Source organism: Balaenoptera musculus, chromosome 2 (assembly GCF_009873245.2).
Source record: "Balaenoptera musculus isolate JJ_BM4_2016_0621 chromosome 2, mBalMus1.pri.v3, whole genome shotgun sequence".
In the NCBI taxonomy this organism is placed as follows: domain Eukaryota; kingdom Metazoa; phylum Chordata; class Mammalia; order Artiodactyla; family Balaenopteridae; genus Balaenoptera; species Balaenoptera musculus.
The window spans coordinates 154,296,241-154,317,443 of NC_045786.1; the positions used below are offsets into that span (position 1 = coordinate 154,296,241).

The 21,203-nt window shown below is 42.1% G+C and overlaps 1 protein-coding gene across 5 annotated transcripts in view; it reads right to left on the reverse strand.

Annotated features, from left to right (window-relative positions):
* Positions 1–21,203, reverse strand: part of STON2 (stonin 2) — a 149,854-nt gene that overhangs the window by 113,471 nt on the left and 15,180 nt on the right. Inside the window, exons 1-3 of one of the 5 annotated variants that reach the window (XM_036841533.1) lie at positions 2,260–2,376; positions 1,563–1,787; positions 202–486 (exon numbers count right to left, since the gene is read on the reverse strand). In XM_036841533.1, coding sequence (XP_036697428.1) covers positions 202–486; positions 1,563–1,680 — 403 coding nt within the window. In that variant the 5' untranslated portion in view covers positions 1,681–1,787; positions 2,260–2,376. Of the gene's footprint in view, positions 1–201; positions 545–1,562; positions 2,595–21,203 lie in introns of those variants that run through there. The other 4 variants (XM_036841535.1, XM_036841534.1, XM_036841537.1 and 1 more) reach the window with 4 other exon arrangements.

Below are 21,203 nucleotides of genomic sequence, written 5' to 3' on the forward strand. Positions count from 1 at the left end.
ATGCTTATGTTAATAAAAAATGTGTGTCATAGAATTAAGCCAGATGAGATCTCTGTCTGCTCTCTCCTATGTGGCCAGTCCTTCAGGGCTCTGGAGCAGGCAAAACAGAATGCTGGCAGCCCTGCAGACCTCTCATGACAAAGCGTCCCTGGTGAGCACAGACCTCAGACAGAACCCTTACCAGCGCCCCACCTGTCCTACCTGCCCCACCTGCTTCTGTATGAGGTGGTAATGTGCTGGCCCAGGGTGTGTCATCTTCAAACTGAACCCAGCTGCTGATGGCTGAAGCCAGGTCGGGTGGAGGCTGCCCAGGGCTCAGGGGAGGGGAGGCCGCTTCAGAGATGAGGCCCATCTTTTCAGAAGAGTCATCGTGCTCCGAGGGGGAAAGGTCCTGAGAGCCTCCATCCACCACACGGTTCTCCCCGGAAGAGCTCTCGGACTGGTCTGAGGAAGACGATGGTCCTGGGAGGTGCTCTTCAGTGCCCCCTGAAACAGATACCAGAAACTGGCCATCACATCACGCGAGAGAAGGCCACTCTCAGAACTGTCTCGTGGAGGAAAAACAAAGGACAGGCAAGCAGTGATCAAAGGACTCACCATTACAGGGTGTGAGGGCAGAAAAACAGCCATGCCCACCTGTCTCTATGCTAAAACAGTGTTTACCTTAAAAATGTATAAAAACTATACCCTAGGTGTCCATAGCAGTCTCCATGCAGGCTGAGACTGGGAAGTCTTGTTCACTATTTCTTATCCTAGCATCTACTCCAGTGCTTAGGGGTCACAAACAGAATTCCTACCAGAGGCCAAGCAACAGATAGAACTAGGTCGAATCAGAAAAGCTAAAGGCAATGGGGAATGGTGGAGACTGTGGCTCAACAGGAGAGCTTCTGTGTGGACTAAAAACATTCAAATTCAAACTCTGCGCAGTCCAAACAACACACATCTGCGGGCCACCATGTGCAAACCCTGCACTAATGACCAGCTGAATATGGCACAGAGCTTCCTCTAGCTTTTGTATCACTGCATTGGTCCTGGAACATTTAATAGCCTTCAAAAATTTGTTTTTAAATAACAGAACTAGATCCCAGTTGTGGTGGTGATTACACAAATCTATACATGTGTTAAAATTCATCAACTGTAAACCAAAAATGGTCAATTTTACTGTATGAAAATGTTTAAAAAATAAAAGTACTGCTGTGAAACTCCTTTCTCCCATCACTAGCCAAACAAACAGGTCTACCTGAATGTAATTATTTAGATAAGTGCTGTCCTAAAAAAGTAAAAGGTGGGCCACAGATGAATTTTAAATTTTCTAGTAGCCACATTTTAAAACTAAAAAGAAACAGGTGAAACTACTTTTAATAATATGTATTTCAACTCAGCATGTTGAAAATGTGTAATACCAACATGTAATTGATAAAAAACTGTTAATAAAACATTTAACTTTTTACTAGGTCCTCGAAATTCAGTGTGGGTATTTCACATTTATAGCGCATCTCAATTCAGACTAGCCACATTTCAAAGACTCGATAGCCACATGGCTACCGTATTGGACAGCACACCTGTAAACTCACACTTTCCAGGTGCTGTGAATGAAGCTGGGACGATTGGTCGGGCAGGCAGTAGCAAGCGGCCGTGGAACAGAAGCAGCTGATGTGGTTCTGTAAATAGCTCCCGCATCCCACCTTGACCTTCATCCCTGAGCACCGTTCCCCAGAAGTCAATCTAGCCACCTTCATCATGATCACGAGTGACAATCATGAGCTCTTTCCATGTGCCAGTCACTGCTGTAAGCACTTCACATGTTAATTCATTTAATCCTCACAACCACCCTGAGGTAGGTACTGTGATTACTTGTACTGCACAGATGAACAACCACCCAGGGAGGTTAAATCAATTATCCACCCAAGGACACATCACTCATCCATAATGGAGCCAGGATTTGAGCCCAAGGGATCTGGCTCCAGCACCTGTCACTCTTGACAATTATGCTTTAAAAATTGAGACAATCCGAATTGCTGTTGGGAATAATAACCAAAAAGACCGAGCATAAAGTACTTTGGAAATAGGAAGTTAATGTTCATTGGAAGAAAGCAGCCAATACTTTTGGTGTTTCCAGGTTCTTGTTTGGGGCCCTAGGTCCTAAGATGCTTCCTCCAGGCTTCTAAGTGGAAGAATCTGGACCTGAAGAAAGTGACAAACTGGCTCTGTTTTCCATATCAAGATCCCCCCAAAAGAATGATCAAATAGAAGCCATACCAAGCAGGTGTGGTTCTCTGTTAATCTTTTCACTTAGGCGATGGACGTTCTTACCCTCAGAAGGGACAGAAAAGGGTGGCTCCTCATTGAAGGAGACCCACTCCGACTGGTGGGTAGCGATCACATGGTCCAAGGTCGTCATGCTAGGAAGGTGCTGGTCATCTTCACACTGCTGGCCTCAGGCAGACCCCAGAGCAATGCCTGGGGTGGGGTGGGGGTCTGGTAGCACAGTGGACTTGGGCCTGGGGTCTGTTATGGGGGTCTTGCGGAGAGTGGCACTCAGAACGTAGACAGATTAGCCTCTCTTGCCTTTGGTTAATCTGCCAAGTGGAAATCTGTTTAAAAAATAAAAATTAAAAGGGATAACTATCACATTCTAACCAATCCACACAGGTCTTGAGCTTTCAACACTGCCCACAAGGAGGTCTGGGTCGTTTCCAACCTATTTACCTTTCTCTATCCCTGTCTTGCCTTCACTTCTCTTACAGAAATATCTGCTTTTGGCATCAAGATCTCTGTATGTGCCTTCACAGCAGACATAAATAATCACGCAGATTTTAGCAATTAGATTCTCCAATTTTCCCAATTACTGTATTTTGGAAATACTTTTATCTATAAGGCCATGATTGTAGAACAAATATTAAAATTTTTCAAAGTGCTTTCACTTTCCTTTACCAGATGGCAAAATAAAAGCATGTTCTTTCCTATTAAATCAGTGTGGTTTCTTGCCTTAGGCAGGTAGCTCTTTGCAAGCCTGATTTAAATCTTTGGCAGAAACCCAACCATCTCCAGATGGTATCTCCAAGCATGATTTACCAGTCAAGAAAAACAGAAATGGAGTCATCTTATTCATTTGGAGTAAGGGGGTAGGGCATATTTACTTTAGTGGAAAATGTGAGTTAAAGAAACACATTTTCACTCTAGGAGAGTTTGAATTAGTACGTAAAAGTCTAGCCTTTACTCACATTGCAATTATGTTCCATGTAAGGATACTTAATAGACTCATAATATTGCTTGTACAGTTAATGTCTTTTTACAACTGGAACCTAACTCTTGATCTTATAATGAATTAGTAAAATCTGAATTAATGCAAAATTAATGTTTCCACATAAAAGCTACTATCCACCTTGAACAGTATCAGTTCTTATTAACTGAATACTCACAATATTCACTTTAGTCTAGAATAATTTAACTTATAGCCTTCTAGCTGGTGCACAATAAAAAGAAAACATTGGAATTTTACTATAGGTTATTATCTGCAGTAAATAATCTATGCTAACGATAATGAGAATAGAAACATTTAATAGCTTTTGCTTTTTTGGTACTTAAAACAATTAGTTTTGTTGCATGATACTTCCTAAAAATAAGTAATGTTTCCTACAGAATCTATAATTTTCAGAAACCTATTTTCATACCATACTTTGATTGAATAGCCATTGTAGTTGGGCAAGTATTATTATAATTCTTTCACAGAGGAAGAAATCTGGGCTGAGAGAAGTTAAGTGACTTATCCAACACTTTTGCTGTTTCGAAGCCTTTGTTTGGTGCCCTAAGATTCTAAGATGTTTCTCCCAAGTTTCTAAGTGGAAGAATTCACACATCCTAGGATAGTGACAAATGGACTCTTTTTATTCCATAGTAAGAGACCACCAAAAAAATGATCAAGTAGAGGTCATAACAAGCAGGTGTGTTAGATGCACCAAGCTAGGAGGCAATAGATGCAACACTTGAGCCCAGGTCTTCTGATGCCGAAACACTCTAATCTTTGGGTCATAGCCACAAAGAAAAATACTAGAGAATATATATAGACTACCACCAACTAAAGTACTTTACAGACATTAACGACAATGGAACCATAATGAAATGATCGGTGAAACTCCTCACTGGAAATCTGCCAATCAGGAATCCAAGCTGTGTGCAGAATGGAAAGTCCAGAAACCTCTCTCCAAAGTTCCTCTCCTAATATCCTTACCAATCACAGGACCAGACATGTGCTAACAGCCTGGAGAGTGAGTGCTCCAAACCAGATCTCATCAGAGAACCAGGCAGGGCCCACGGACCCAAAGAGCTGATTCCAGTGGGCTTCTCCCATTAAGCCTTTCTCAAGCCCGTCAAATGTTAGCATCACTCAATGTGGCAATGGCTGCAGGCCAAGATAAGACAGTAAAATTGAAGAGTCAGATTCCCCCTCTCCCAACGACAGCAGCGTGCAAACCAGGTCCAACAACCACTACAAAGCCACAATACTACAAGTCCACGTGCTGACATTTGCAGTATCATATAGCTCAATGGGGAAAACATCCTGCCCATCCCATGATGATGAATCCAGCGAAATTCACGGATGAGTGTGGGTGGATGAGGGGAAGGGGAAGGAGAGAAGGAAAAGGGTGAAAATAATGGAGAAAATATCTAGAAATTTTAGAGCTCCTAGATTTTAAAGACCAGTAGTCCAGCTCTCAAGTTTTACAGATGGGAAAAAAAAAGAAAAAGAAAAAACGAGGCCTAAGGAAATCAGGCATAATAACAACAGAGACTGAAATGGGCTCGGGAGTTCCACTGCCTGGATTTGAGTACTGTACGGTCTTTAAGCCTCAGCTCACACCTCTGCAGCAAAACTCATGTCATAATTTTAAGGATTAAATAAGATAACATACACCAAGTGCTTAGTACTGGGACTGAAAAACCTTATGTAACAATGATGATGATCATAGCAGGTGAGCTTACAGAGGGCTTACTGTGTGCCAGGCCCCAATCCAAGCTCTTTATAAATGTCAGCTATGGCCGTCGCTACTGTAGGTAAATGACTCACGCAAAGGTACACTGCTTGCTAGTCGAAGTCTTGGGACCAGAACACAAATTTCACAAAACCACCCCATTTCTGTCACTTACACATTCTGATTTTAGTGATTTCCCTTTTCAGTGCTTTTTAGAGCAGTTCTCCCAGATGCTAAGTGGAGTCAAGCACTCAACTTCCTCTTTAGAGATGCAAGCGCTTTCTGGCTGAGGAACCAAGACTACTACTCAGAAGTATGAACAAAAGAAGAGCCCCCAAGATTTAGCTACCCTTCCTCAACTTGTCCATCCCAGATCCAGACATGGCTGGTTACAGACCATGAAAAGTCTCAAGAAAGGCTGGGGGAACAAATTTATCACCGGGAACCCCCTATCATAACCCCGTGAAATGGATTCTAGGTATTTGCCATGAAACAGCTATATCCAGTGAACCCTGAGATGCCTGACCTTGAGCAGCGCTGGGCGGGCAGCTGGAAGCCCTCAGAGGAACCTGATCGTTGTGAGGCTATGTTCACACTGGAATTGGTTTCTCTGTAAAAACCTCACCCCGTTTTTAGAACATGAATCATAAAGTGAGGCTTAGAATCACCACAAACGAGCAGTGACTCACTATCAGCAGCAGTGCTGACCAAGAGACACTAAAAATCTCACTAAAGTCTCTGGGCTGCCATTCCAGAGAGAAGCTTCTTCCTCAGCTTCCCTTACACGCTAAAATGGGGGGGTGGAGAATGCAGTTCACTGATGAGATGGGAGTCCGAGAAATAGTTCTGCCTTATGCCAATCTTCTAATATGCATTCAGGAGCCCTAGGTGTCCAGAAACGTATCTGGCACCCTTGGGATATTGAGCGATCAAGCAGCTTGCAATCTAGCCGTGGAGATGAAGATGCTCAGAATAGCAAACGCAACAAATCTGGGAATCACTGCCTGCTGGAAGACACACCAGAAAAGCCGTGACAGTTTGGTCAAAGATCTGCAAGGGCTGGAACCATAAGGGACCAAGCAGGTTTTTGGATTTGAAGGACATCCTTGGTTCTGAACCACTGGAAGGGAACAGTAAGGACATCCTTGGGACAGGTGTTAGTCTAAGTGACAATTAAGAAATCAGACCTTCATGGGACTTGTTTTTGGACCAGTAAAGAGGTCAGTCTGATGACTGCTGAGGTATCTACTGGGGAAATGTGGGGAGAATGGACTGATGGACCTTAACAGCTGAGGAGAAGAGTTCAGTGGGAAATGGGAAGTTGGTGAAAGTCTATGAGCAGACAGTGACCCAAGAGATGTGCTTATGGGAGGTGAACATTCCTCAGACTGTACTGAGCAGGAATTTGGTGATGGAAGCTATCAGCCACAACAGGACCCTAATGTGTCGCACAGAGCCAGGGGCCAGCATCATCAGGAACATGTACTGGGTACTCTGTGCTGGACCCATTCTAGGGCCTGACAGTACAAGGAAGACCGAGACGGCATCACTAGCCTCTAGTAGCTTACAGTAGAATGCAGGGAGGTATGACAGTGACATAATAACACAATAGGCTCTTTAACCTATTGTGACAAGTTAGCCATCAAAACAATGACAGCAACCTTATAGAGAGTTAGGGTGTTAAGAGACTACCGAGGGCTTGAGCAGTAGGTGGTCATGAGCTGCATCTTAAATGGGAAGTGAGGGCTCTGAGAAAATGAGCAGAGGGGCAAAGGCATTCGAGGAAGAAGAAGCAGAAAGGGCATGTCTAGTTCACAGTGAGTTACGCTCTGTTTATCTGAAGAGGGTGGGAGTGAGTTGAGTGCACTGGAAAAGGAGGGGTTGGGACAGTGACAGTTCTCAATTTTGGAATGAGTTGGAACTCTTGAAACTACCCTTTCCATTCCCACAGCCATTGCCTTGGTTCAGCCCCTCAATGTCTCTCATTCAGACAATTACTAGTCTGTTACCTCTCTCCCTGCCTTCAGCATTATCCCCTCTAACCTATTATCCAAACTATTATGCCAGCGTGGTCTGCTTAAAACCTGAAAATGCCCATGCCACAGCTCTGCTTAAAAAGTCCTCAGTGGCTCCTTTCCTCCTATGTTAGCCAGAGTCAGTTTTTGTTGTTTGCAATGAAGAACTCTGATACACGGTACCCTTCCTTGACTCCCACTAATCCCACTTGTTCCTTATCCCCCATGTCTTCTGTATGCTGGTAGTATCTTACCTACACTCATTTACCAAATGATAATGAACCTGTTTGCTAGTATGGTTATTATGTCAATTAGTCTGTGAGCTCCCTGAGGAAAGGGACTGGATTTTGTTCTTGTGGATATCTCCAACTCTTTGACTAGGGTCTGGCATTTAGTAAATGTTTATTGAGTAAATAGCTGAATGAATGAATGAATGAAAGAATGGACAAATTAACTTGTTTTACCACATAGTAGGTAGCTTCTTCAGGTCTTCTGAGCTGGCAAATGTTTTAGAAAGGTTAATTTAAACACTATGTAGGACTTTCCTGGTGGCGCAGTGGTTAAGAATCCGCTTGCCAATGCAAGGGACACAGGTTTGAGCCCTGGTCCAGGAAGATCCCACATGCCGCGGAGCAACTAAGCCCATGCGCCACAACTACTGAGTCTGCACTCTAGAGCCCGTGTGCCACAACTACTGAAGCCCACATGCCTAGAGCCCGTGCTCTGCAACAGGAGAAGCCGCCGCAATGAGAAGCCCGCACACCACAACAAAGAGTAGCCCCCACTTGCTGCAACTAGAGAAAGCCCACGGGCAGCAACGAAGACCCAACGCAGCCAAAAATAAATAAACAAAATAAATAAATTTTTTAAAAAATAAAAAATAAACAAATACTATGTATAAGATAGCCTGGGAAACAACCTGGATACAGGGCAACTTGTCCATTCCCCTTTCTCTTTGATCTACAACTGTGCTATTCAATTCCAACAGCAGCCACTAGACACAGGTAACTAGTGAAATGTGGTTAGTCCAAACTGAGTTGTTCTTTTTTTTTTTTTTTTTTAAATTATTAGCACCTTTAATTATTATTTATTTATTTATTTATTTATTTGGCTGTGTTGGGTCTTCGTTTCTGTGCGAGGGCTTTCTCTAGTTGCGGCAAGCGGGGGCCGCTCTTCATCGCGGTGCGCGGGCCTCTCTCTATCGTGGCCTCTCTTGTTGCGGAGCACAGGCTCCAGACGCGCAGGCTCAGTAGTTGTGGCTCACGGGCCTAGTTGCTCCGCGGCATGTGGGATCTTCCCAGACCAGGGCTCGAACCCGTGTCCCCTGCATTAGCAGGCAGATTCTCAACCACTGCGCCACCAGGGAAGCCCTGAGTTGTTCTTTAATTGTAAAATACACACCAGATTTCAAAAAGCATAAAAATGTGTAAAATATCTAATAATTTTTATACTGATTACATGTTAAAATGGTAATATTTGTATATACTGGGTTAAATAAAATATATTGTTAAAATTAATTTTACCTGTTTCTTCTAAAATTTTTCAATGGGGCCATTAGAAAATTTAAAACAATACATATGTGGCTTGTACTATATTTCTATTGGACAGCATTGCTCTAAAAGAGTCACTCTTTATTTAATCCTTGTTTTTGTAGGATATTTTGCATTAGACATAGAATTTGAGGTTGACTTTTTTCTTCAGTATCTTGTCTTTTTGTCCCTATTGTTTCTGGTGAGGAGTTGGTTGTAGTTCTTATTTCGCTGTTATATCTTTTCTCTCTGTTTTTCAAGATTTTATCTTTGGTTTTTAGCAATTAACTATGGTATGTCTAGATGTGGTTTTCTTATAACTCATCCTACTTGAAGTCTGTGTAATATCTTGAATTTGTTTGTCAATATTTTCATTAAATTTGGGAAAATTCAGCCACTATTTCTTAAAATACGTTTTTCTCTATCTCTTCTCCTATTGATCTGTCTTCAAGTTCATTGATTCTATCTTCTGTCATCTTCGTTCTCCTCTTAAGCTCATCCTGTGAATTTTTCATCTCAATTATTCAACTTTTTCATTCTAAGATATTCATTAGATTCTTTTATAGTTTCTATTTCTCTGCTGAGATGCCTTTATATTCACTCATTCTGACAATATTTTCCTTTAGTTCTTTGAACATATTTATAATAGTTTCTTTAAAAGCTTTGTCTGCCAAATCCAACATCTGGACCATTTGGGGATTAGTTTCTATTGAGTTTTGTTTTTTGTTTTTTTTACTATGGGTAATATTTTCCTGTTTCTCTGCATACCTAACAATTGTTGAGGATACATGAAGACATTCTAGATTTGATCTTCCTCTGCAGAGTTGGTTTTTGCCAGAAGTCAAACTGTCTGCTCACCTTGATCTTGCATAGGCTTGCATAAGCTTGGTCTTCCACTTTGTTGGATGAATCTTTGTAAAGTCAAAGATGTTCCCCAACCTCCTCTAACTACCGCAGGACTCAACTTCCAAACTCAATTTCCCTTGCAATTTTTCTTGATAGCACTTGGCTCTAAGCTTTGTTAGGGTAGATTTTAAAGTAGGCCTTAATCTAGGGCAAGTGTTGGCAAACTATAGCAATGAACCAAGTCTGGCCCTCTGACTTTTTTTGTTAAAAAAAAAGTGACATTGGAATAAAACCATGCTCATTCATTTACATGTTGTCTTTGGACGCTTTTGCTCTACAATAGCAAAGTTGAGTAGTTGTGAGAAATATTGAATGGCTCACAGGGCTTAAAATAATTACCATCTAGCCCTTTATTTAAAAAAAAAAAAAAATTTACCAACCCTGCTTGAAAGCATAGACTTTTGCCCCTAAGACACAGATTTTCTGTGTCTTTTCTGGATGCTTGGGATATTATTAAGGTGTTAAAAAGGTTTTTCCACTGTTTCTAGGCTGGACCACCAGTGTCCCTCAGTATCAGCTGCTTGACCTTTAGTATCTTTGTCCAGTTCTCAACCCTGGAGCCGCCATTTTTGGTAAATCTCATATAGTTTCAATCTGTTCATGTGCACTCTAGCCTAGCCAAGGACTCCCTGGGTACACCCAGAGAGTGTACCCAGGGAGTCCTGTTCCCCCCCTGCCCTATGCAACCCTCTCCTCTCTAGTGCACTGCCCTGTGGATTCTAGCTGCTTCAATTGCCCCAAACTCAGATCTGTGTTTCCTTAGTTCAGCAAAACTGCTATGCTCAGCCGAACCTCTAAGCATACTATGCTGCAGTCAGGAAACTCTCCCCTGGAAGACAGCCAAGGTGACCATCAGGCTCACCTCATGAGTTTTCCTTCGCTCAGGATGGAAATATTGTGCTTTCTGTTGACCAATACCTGAAAACAGTTACCTGATACATTTTGCCTGGTTTTGTGGTTGTTTACTGCAGAAGGACCCGTTTGTTAACCAGTTACAGCAAGAATTGAAAGTCCTCCCCTGAAACATTCCTTACTGACTTGTGTTCATTTTTAAAAAAAGAAAAAGAGACTAGATCATCTAAATTAGGGTGATTTTATACTGATGTCCTGTAAATATTAATAAGAAGTTTTACAGAACTTTTATAAATCATATGAGAAGGAAAGGAGGGTTTCATACAGCCATATGGATTAAATCCATCCCTTCAGAGCTGGGACAATGTTCTATTTTGTTAGGTTAGCTATGCTATATAACATCATAAAATAATTCTTGCTTGGTTAGAGGTTATTTAAATCTGAGAATTTAGTGATCCTCCTTCTATATCTCTTTGTCATATGTATTCAACCAGACAGTTACTTTAAAAATCTCTGCATCCACTTGTTGGGTTTTGAGGTTACTGGCAAATGCTATCCAGCCAGCTATCAGGGGTTTATGCAAATACATCTTAAACTAGATCCTGGTGCCAATTCCAAACTCCAAAGTAAAGCCTCAAATTTTTCCTGATCGAGGAAAGGCAACTAAATGTCAAAAGGAAAACCGGAAAGAAAGGAAGAATGGGAAAAAATAAGACTGTGTGAATTCTTTGTATTTCTTTAGAACTGTCTTCTAAAATAAGACATTCAACAAACTTACACTGAGCATCTACTAAGCACTCAGAACTGTGCTCAGTACAGTCATACCAAATAATATCAAGCATGGTTTTACACTCTGCAGCCTCTGTCACAGTGGGCTACAGAAATCACAAAAGTTTAGTCAGGAAGTTAAAGTAACAATGTTGCTTGCTTCATAAATTCTCAGAATAAGCAGAAGCCCGGAAGGCCTGATTACCCTGTGACAAAGACCCAAATCAGATTAAGGACTTGGAACGCTGCCTCTTTTCCTTCTTCTTTAAAATTCTTTTCCTTCGTGAGAGAACAGAGCTCATGTTAACAGAACCTGAACAGAGTTCACTGGAGAACACACACACACACACACACACACACACTTTAATTAACAGGTGCCTTGATGTTCTTAAAAGGGAAAAATAGAATGGTCCTGGTTGTTTGTTCTTCCTATCTTGTCACCATTTTTTCTTTCATTTAAATATTTAACTTTTTAAAAATAAAAAGAGACTGATACCTCTTCTTCCATTGGAAATTGGTGAATAGAATGAATACGCCAGTCTCAAGTCACGCATATAGGAGAAAGAACTCCAAAAGGAACATATGTCATATTTCAACTATAGTCAGTATGTATCTATGACTCTCCATAGACTCACTCACCCCTATTTCTCTCTTTCAATCATATACACCATAATCCCCCATCCCCAGATGTCTGTTTTTGCCCCATCTAAAGTCATATTATTTGTGTGTGTGTGTGTATACACAAAAACATATATACAAATACATACACATATACATACATATATGTGTACATGCATACATGTATATATATCCCAAGGTTATAATTATAAATATTCTATCATGTGATTTTTCTTCAAAATAAACAATTTTGATGGCTGTGCTATCCACAACTTCATGGCTCCACATTCAGAGTCAAGGATCTATGTCACACTTGACTTGCAAAACAGGTTGCCTCTGATCTTGGTGCATTCCTGAGGCAGTGACCCGGAATGACATCCCTAGGTAGCTGAACAGTATGTCACATTCAGTGAATAACCCTGGTAGGAGGTCAAGCTTTAAAGTTTGTGGAATACTTTCTAGTACCTTGAACCCTTAGAAGATGGCTTACTCCATCTTGTAAACTCATCTCAGCTTACTTTGGTTTTACATCTGGAATAGAGATACTAATATCTCCCTGTATGAAAGTAGGAAGTTGGTGTGGATAATTTCCTTTCATCTATATTTTAGATGTTCTATCATGAGACTGTCAGTTTCCTAGGAGTCTATAGGAGTCTTGTGGGTCCCAATGGCCATATTTCCTAAGCATAACCCTAAAACTTTCCAAGAAGCTTAACAAAATATTAGTATTATATTTCTTTGAAGCTGTCATAGATTGTAAACTGCATCTAATTTCAGAGATTATAAAATATTAAAAATTGGGGGCTTCCCTGGTGGCGCAGTGGTTGAGAGTCTGCCTGCCAATGCAAGGGACACGGGTTCGAGCCCTGGTCTGGGAAGATCCCACATGCCGCGGAGCAACTGGGCCCGTGAGCCACAATTACTGAGCCTGCGCGTCTGGAGCCTGTGCTCCGCAACAAGAGAGGCCGCGATAGTGAGAGGCCCACGCACCGCGATGAAGAGTGGCCCCCGCTTGCCACAACTAGAGAAAGCCCTCTCACAAAAACTAAGACCCAAACACAGCCAAAAAATAAAATAAAAATAAATAAATAAATTTTTAAAAAATATTAAAAATTGTATATATACATACATATATTTCTTAGAATCCATGAAATACATTCTTTTTTTTATACCAAATACTTACCAAAAACCACAATTAGTATATATTTCCAGGATGCAAAGAAACTCATAGATAATTTCAATCCATTTTTATAATAACACTGAGATAAGTAAAGCAGAAATTTCTCTCACTTGATAGATAAAGGAACTGGCTCATAGAGGTTGCTTGACTAGTCTAAGGTCACACAGCTAACCATGACAGAGGTGGGACAGGATCACAAGTCTCTTGACTCTAAATTCTGCATTTTTTCCACTATACCACATTCTACCTTCCAGAAAACAGGTATAACAGATGTGTTAGCTACATCATCAACATCCATTTCCTCTTATCATCCAGCACTGGAGGATAGGTCATTATTGGTTGAGCCAATCACAGTAATTCCTATTCCTGCTTTCCCAGCCTCCCTTGAACCTATGGGTGGCCACTTGGCTAAGTTCTGGCCAATGAGACATAAATGGAAGTATGGTCAGAAATAAAGCTCTGAGAAGTGTTTTTTATCTTTGCTCTGTTTTGCATTCCCAATGAAGATAACAGATATTACTCATGCTGTCCTAATCCTACTCATGTTCTCTTTTTTCCTGCCTTGAATACAGTCATGATGGCTGGCTGGAGCTACTATAACCACAAGGAAAGGCTAAGAGAATCACAGAGTCATTGATCCTGATGTCACTGAGCCACTGAACCAGTATCAATAATCACTCATCTCTATATTTATTGTTACGTGAAAAAAAAATTTTTTGGTTTAAGTTATTATATTCAAGTTTTCTGATACTTACAGGCAAATGCAATTCTAATAAAATAAGAGAGAGAAATTGTGGCAAGCAGAATTCTATGATGACTCCCATAATCTCCACATCCTGGTGTTACTACTGTGATTATGTCATAGTACATGGCAAAAAGGATTTTGCAGATACAATTAAGGTTACTAATCAATTGACCTTAAGATAGGGTGACTATCCATGCAAGCTTAAGCTAATCAACGAGCCCTTTAAAAGGAGAGAGTTTTCTCTGGCTGGTAGCAGAAGAGGAAGTCAGAGAGATTCAAAGTGTGAAAGGAAGGTTCTCCACTGCTGAGATGGAGGCCACAGGGCAAGGATCTGAGGGCAGCCTCTAGGAGCTGAGAGTGGTACCCAACTGAAAGCCAGAAAGATAAAGGAGACAACAATCCTACAACCACAAGGAATTGAATTCTCCCAACAAAAGGCATAAGCTTAGGGCTTCCCTGGTGGCGCAGTGGTTGAGAGTCTGCCTGCCAATGCAGGGGACACGGGTTCGGGCCCTGGTCTGGGAGGATCCCATATGCTGCGGAGCAACTGGGCCCGTGAGCCACAACTACTGAGCCTGTGCGTCTGGAGCCTGTGCTCCGCAACAAGAGAGGCCGCGACAGTGAGAGGCCCGTGCACCATGATGAAGAGTGGCTCCCACTCGCCACAACTAGAGAAAGCCCTCGCACAGAAACGAAGACCCAACACAGACAAAAAAAAAAAAAAAGGCATAAGCTTAGAGGAGATCCTGAGTTCCAGGTGAGAACACAGTGACCAACCCTTAATTTCAGCCTGTCACATACTGGGCAGAGGATCCACCCAGGCTGTGCCAGCGCTACAGTTTAAAAATGGGAGAATTAATTCTAGAGCTCAGAATCTCAAGGGCCTGGGCATAGCCTTCTTTAGATAATTTCCAAATATGGATAAGAGACTGAATTTCAACAAAAATCAACTATTGCCCATAGTATGGAGTAAATTAAAAAACAATACAGTAGCAAAATACCACTAAGCTTTACATGTAGCACTTTGGAACATATTACATGGATTTCTCTCTCTAGAAAGTTTAATTTCTTTGTCTGCCTTGCTTACTTAGGCCACTGCAAAATTAGCTTGCCTTTCCAGAGACATGGAGCAAGGCTGAAAGGGTGATCATTTTCAGTGCAAAATGTTAAACAACAATTTTGGGTGCCTTTCCTTTGAAAATCAGGAGGCCAACAAACATTCAACCAGTTTTCTGGAGAAGGAATGATGATATCATGCCAATGACTCTTCAATTAGGGATGTTAGCATTTTGGAAGGTGTTAGAGGTGGGATGAAGGACGAGTGAGCACAAAGGAAGGAAAGTAAAAGTAGAACCAATTGTGGAATCTCCAAACTCTTTCTAAAAATAGGATATGTAGGGACTTCCCTGGTGGTACAGTGGTTAAGAATTCACCCTCCAACACAGCGGACTTGGGTTCGATCCCTGATCAGGGAACTAGATCCCACATGCTCCAACTAAGGAGCACACATGCCACAACTAAGACCTGGTGCAACAAGGATAAATTAAACAAATAAAAATGTAAAATAAATGTTTCAAATAAATAAATAAATAAAAATAGGATATGTATTCATTCATCCAACAAATTGTTAGTAGAGACCTGCTAGATAGTCAGGATACAAAATAGATAGATACAGACCCTGCCTTCAAGGGGTTTCTATCCAAGAGGGGAAAACAGGGACAGGACAAGTCAACTATAAACAAATAAGAATCCTGCAAATCGATAAAGGGTTCAGACAAGGAATAACAAGGGATCCTATAATATATAGGGTGATAGGAGCTCTCTCTGAAGAGGTTACATTTAACTACTACCTGAAGGATGAGAAGACCCAGACCATGACAAGAAGTAGAGTGTATTCATGGTAGAAAAGACCAAAGACACAAAGAGTCTGAGATGGGAAAAAATTAACAAGAAGAAAAAAAAAAAAAAGAAAAAACTTGAACTGAGCATAGAGGGAGCAAGGAGGATGGGGCATGGGATAAGGTTGCAAAGGTAGTTCACGTTATGAACTATGTAGATATGGGGTCTTGTGAGCCAGATTTGGGTGTTTAGATTTCATTCTAAGCACAATGAAAAGCCAATGAAGGATTTAAAGAAGAGTACCAAAATTCAATTTGTCTCTTTAGAAGCTGAGTGGAGAACAGATTGGAAGAGGAAAGAATGGAAGCAAAGAGAACAATTAGGAAGCTACTGTACTAGTTGAGACAAAAGACAATGAAACAACTAAAGTATCCATCAACAGATGAATGGATAACAAAATGTGGTATATACATATAATGGAATATTATTCAGCCTTAAATAGGAAGGAAATTCTGACACATCCTATAACATGGATGAACCTTGAGGACATGTGCTAAGTGAAATAAGCCTGTCACAAAAGGACAAATATAGTACTATTCCACTTATATGAGGTACCTAGAGTAGTCGGATTCATAGCAACAGAAAGTAGAATGGTGGTTGCCAGGGGCTGGAGTCGGGGTGGGGAGAAAGGGAGTTATTATTTAATGGGTACTGAGTTTCAGTTTTGAAAGATGAAAAGAGTTCTGGAGATGGATGGTGGTGATGATTGCACAACAATGTGACTGTACCTAATTCCACAGAACAATACACTTAAAAAAGGTTAAATGATAAATTTTTTGTTATATATATTTTAACACTATGATGCTCCAGCCAAGCCCTAGGACCCTGTGACTCCAAATGGACAGAAAAGAGAAGGGAGCCCAAGTTAGGGAGAGCTGCCATGCTCTGTTCCTCAATACAAGGGCGTGTAGGAGCCAGAGGTCCTGGACCAAGCAGGCCACTCTATAGCTAGCTGCTTAGAAAAAGGTTGGAAATGTGGCTTTTCTCTATGAGATTCTTTGAATCTCAGGCTTGGGTGGAAAAAATGAAAATGCTGCTAAACAACTCAGTAAATACAGAAACAAGTGTCCTTGGTGATAACTCTATCAGCAGGAGAGGGGCAAGTACAAGGCATTCCATAACAAGGGCAGGAATTTCCTGAAACCACAGACAATTTTACAATTCTGAATAATTATTAAGCGAGATAATGTGGGTGAGAGTGCTCTGTAGACTGCAGAGCATGATTCAAAAAGTAAGCTCTGCATATTTTTGTCAATCAAGAAGGAGAATGTGCAAAGGGATAGGGGCCCAGAAAACAAAGTCTGGTGCTTCGCAGACTCTCCTGGGGCCACCAACCATTCTTCCCCATGGCTGGTCAGGGAAGCAAAGGCACAGGGAAGGGGAGCAGCTGCAGTGGCTCTTGCTTTCTAACAGTGGTGCCCACAGACCTATCTCCTACCTCCTTGCCCTGGACCCAAGGACTATGTATGTGCAGGCTCACCTTCGTCATCTCACAGATCATCTTCTTTGTTCCTCCCACCATCCTTCTGAGGTAGGTACTCTTAGTATTAATCAAAAAATTTCATTTTTGAGATGACAAAGATGAGTAAAGAGAGGTGAAGTAACTCGCTCAAGGCCAGACAGCTAGTAAATGGCAGTGCTGGGATCCCAACCAAAACTGCTCTGACTTTGTAGACTTTTCTCAAACAATTCATTGACTCATTCAACCAACCAACCAACAAGGAATAAGAGCTTACAATGTTAGACTTCCCTGGTGGCGCAGTGGTTAAGAATCCGCCTGCCAATGCAGGGTACGCGGGTTCGAGCCCTGGTCTGGGAAGATCCCACATGCCGCGGAGCAACTAAGCTCTTGGGTCACAACTACTGAGCCTGCACTCTAGAGCCCGTGAGCCACAACTACTGAACCCGTGTGCCACAGCTACTGAAGCCCGTGTGCCTAGAGCCCGTGCTGTGCAACAAGAGAAGCCACCGCAATGAGGAGCCTGCGCACTGCAACAAAGTGTAGCCCCCGCTCACTGCAACTAGAGAAAGCCCGCGCGTAGCAACGATGACCCAACACAGCCAAAAAAAAAAAACAAATAAATAAAGTAATATTAAAAAAAACAAAAGCGCTTATTATGTTCCAAGTCCTGACTCTGTGCTAGACGTTAAGAATAGAGAAGTAGATAATACACAATCCAGAAAGGTCAATTAGCCAATGGCCTCATACTCACAAAGGACTTTAAATACTAATAAAAATGAAAGCACATGTTTAGTCACAGAAATACACTGAAAGTATTGAAAGATGTGCCTCCAACCTTAAATTCATGTCCCATTACCAAACCACCCTTCACAGAGAGTTTAATGAGTATCATTTATAGCTCCTATAGTTACCTTGTATGTAGCAAAATTATATTACAATGTGGGTTTCTATGTGTATGAGTATATATTGAACATTTGAATTTGGTTCATGCAAATATACAAAAAAGGTCCTAATACTTTTCTAACCCTGTCTTAGAAGTTTTTCAGTCTTTACTATACTGGGAACCTCAGAAAAAGGAAGGAATATTGGTCTTTCTCCCCTACCTCTAAGAGAGGTCCTGAACTTAAAATAACAGCAGGGGTTACTATGGAGGACCACCAAAGGTCACAGGAGTGGGATGCGGTCACCCAGGGAGGCTTCCTGCAAGAGGCTATATCTAGCCTGGGTCTTAGGAAAATGAACAGCACAAGCTCTGCAGTCAGGCAGGCCAAGTCACCCCGTCGTTAACTGTAATCATGGGCATGTCTCAAACTCTCTAAACCTGAATTTCACCTAGTATTGATAGTTTCAGAAGATTCCTGTAAGGATGAAAAAAGATGCTGCATGTCAGACTTTCAGCACAGTGAACACTATAAGTGCTCCATTAATGTTATCTAGCACCATTATTATTTCCACTAATAAAGGGTGAGTAGGAGAAACAAGGCACGAACTTGCTGATTTCATTCCTGTGGTCGTGACATTCAGGAAGTGAAAGTGGAGGAAGGGAGAGATCTTAGAAATTTGGGGAAAAAAGGAAGTAGTGGTGTGAGCTTCAGCCTGAGACAGGAAACAGCCTGCTCAGCTGGACGTGGGCCACTCGTTGGCCTGGAAAGGTCTAGTGAAAGAAGATACCATAGGCGGGACACCATGTTCGGCGGCTTTGGGACCCTATTTATGTGGTCACCTACATGAGTGGTGTCTATGCAGTGTGTATCGCACAACCTGTGTAGCAGAAGACAGCAACCTGCCCAGACGGGCGCTCGAAGCGTCCCTGAACAGAAGACTCCGCTGCGAGAGGCACCAGGCAGGGTGTGTCCCGCTGCTGTGTGTCCAAATCAGCTGGGCTGTCTCAGTTCATGGCAGGGGCAGCAGTGTTACCTGCACTGCCACCAACCTCTTTGGACCTTACAGAAACCCTACCTAAAGGAGTCCAGCTGGGACAAGAGAATGTGGATTATTGCAATTTACAGCACAGCTACAGGAACCACGGAACTTTCATTTTAGAAGCTCCTGCCAATGGTCCCTATACCAAGAATAACAAGGATTAGAGGAAATAGAGCTCTAGGCCACAGATCTCAAGCTCGATGGGTGGCTCTATAATAAAGTGAGTTCAATATGGATTTGTGTAGAAAAACACAGAGCTTTACTCCCCCAGGTAGATGACGAAGAGGAAAACTATATCCCTATCCTTCTTTTGTAGAAATGAAACTTTCCTCCTGGGCTGAACTGCCAGCTCCTCTTTAGTCTTTCTACTGCAGTGTTCAGCATCCCTACCGCCCAGAAGCCCTCCCCAGCGCTCCATCCCCTCCCACCTAACACTCCCACAGTGCAGTGCTTGCACAACTCTGGGTGGCGCCATTCACGCCTGAAGCAATGGGGACCCTGCCCCTTATCTGAATGCTGCCCCACGGGTGTAAAATCCAGCAGCCCTGAAATAGCACACGCCCTCCACCTCAACATCCACACTTTAGAAAAGAAAGGAAATGTCGAAAGTTCAGGAGAAAACCTCCGCTGGGAAAGAAGATGAAAGTAACTGGCTACGGCCATAAGAATCCTTGGGCTTATTCTTCACTCACCAGTGAAGCAACAGTGATAGGAAATAATAATTAAGCCTGGGTAATCAGGAGAATGGCAGCTGAACTGAGGCCAGAGAAGGTTCCAGTAAATAGCCTAGGGAAATTAGGAGTGTGGAATTAATTGGGACTGGGGGGTGGGAAATGAGGTAATTTAGGATATGTTGAGATTCAAGGATTGTGAAACCAGAAGGTAGGTGTAGAAAATGTAGATTTGGGGCCTAGAGAAAAATTAGGGGTAAAAAGTTAGATTTTAGAGTCATTTAAAAAATGAAGATATATGAAGCCAAGGGAATGAATAGGTTATCAATGGAGGAAGTAAAACAGACAAAAAAGACGGCTGACTCTTGGATTGTGCCTACATATGATGGGGGTGAGAGGGACTAAAAGGGGGCCCAGAGTGTCCATCAGATGGTTAGAGAAAAAACAGAGGCCTCTAGGATCATGAAGACAACAGAGAATTTTCAAGAAGGTAAGTTTCTCTAGTGTTAAATGCTGTAAAGAGACATTTATGGGGCATGGATGGTCACCGCTGACCCTTAAGAAAGTTAACTGGAGTGTTGGCTCCTTGAGGGATGGTCCATGCCCTTTCTCACAGTACTGCCAAAGCTCCAGGCCGGCTACACAGAAGGAAAGCAACAAGCATTTGTGGAATAAATAAAGTAAGGCAGCTAGACTGGAAGCCCGATTGCAAGGAGTTAATAATATACCACGATCGGGCTTCCCTGGTGGCTCAGTGGTTAAGAATCCGCCTGCCAACGCAAGGGACACGGGTTCGTTCCCTGGCCCGGGAAGATCCCACATGCCACGGAGCAACTAAGCCCGTGCACCACAACTACTGGGCCTGCGCACTAGAGCCCATGAACCACAACCACTGAGCCCACGTGCCACAACTACTGCAGCCCACGTGCCTACAGCCCGTGCTCCGGTGCTCCGCAACAAGAGAAGCCACCGCAATGAGAAGCCCATGCACCGCAACGAAAAGTAGCCCCCGCTCACCGCAACTAGAGAAAGCCCGTGGTGCAGCAACAAAGACCCAACACAGCCAAAAATAAATAAATAAATAAAATTTTAAAAAAGATAATAATAATATACCATGATCACAATTTAAAGTTTTATGACTCTTAATACAGCTTTTGTTAAAAGAAGGCAAAAAATACCAGCGTACACATTGTTAATCCTGATTACAAGCATCTATGGAGGAAGCACTTTTCTATTTACCTGGCACAAACTGAAACTCGCCTCGGGGGAGGGGGAAGCTTTCTCCTGGGATCTTCCCCAGCATGAATTCTCTGAACGACCACAGCAAAATTGCAAAACTTTTCCGCTTTAGTTTCCACAAATTTATTAATTGGGGATTGATATAAATTTATTGAAAATACCTGGAAGATGAGAAATAGACTTAGCTGGTCTCAGACTCTATGTGGTTCTCACATGTTCTCCAACAAAATATCTAGCAGGTAAACACTACTTCCATGGAAGCTTTTTATCAGGCCCTCCCACCTGTTTTAGCAAGATTAAAACTAGGACTGAGATTTACCAAGAAAACACCTCTTAAAAACCCAATAAAACCTAAGAACTACAAAATCTCACCTTGAATTTGTTTTCTATACAGAGATGAACACTCTATCATTCTCAAGTTGT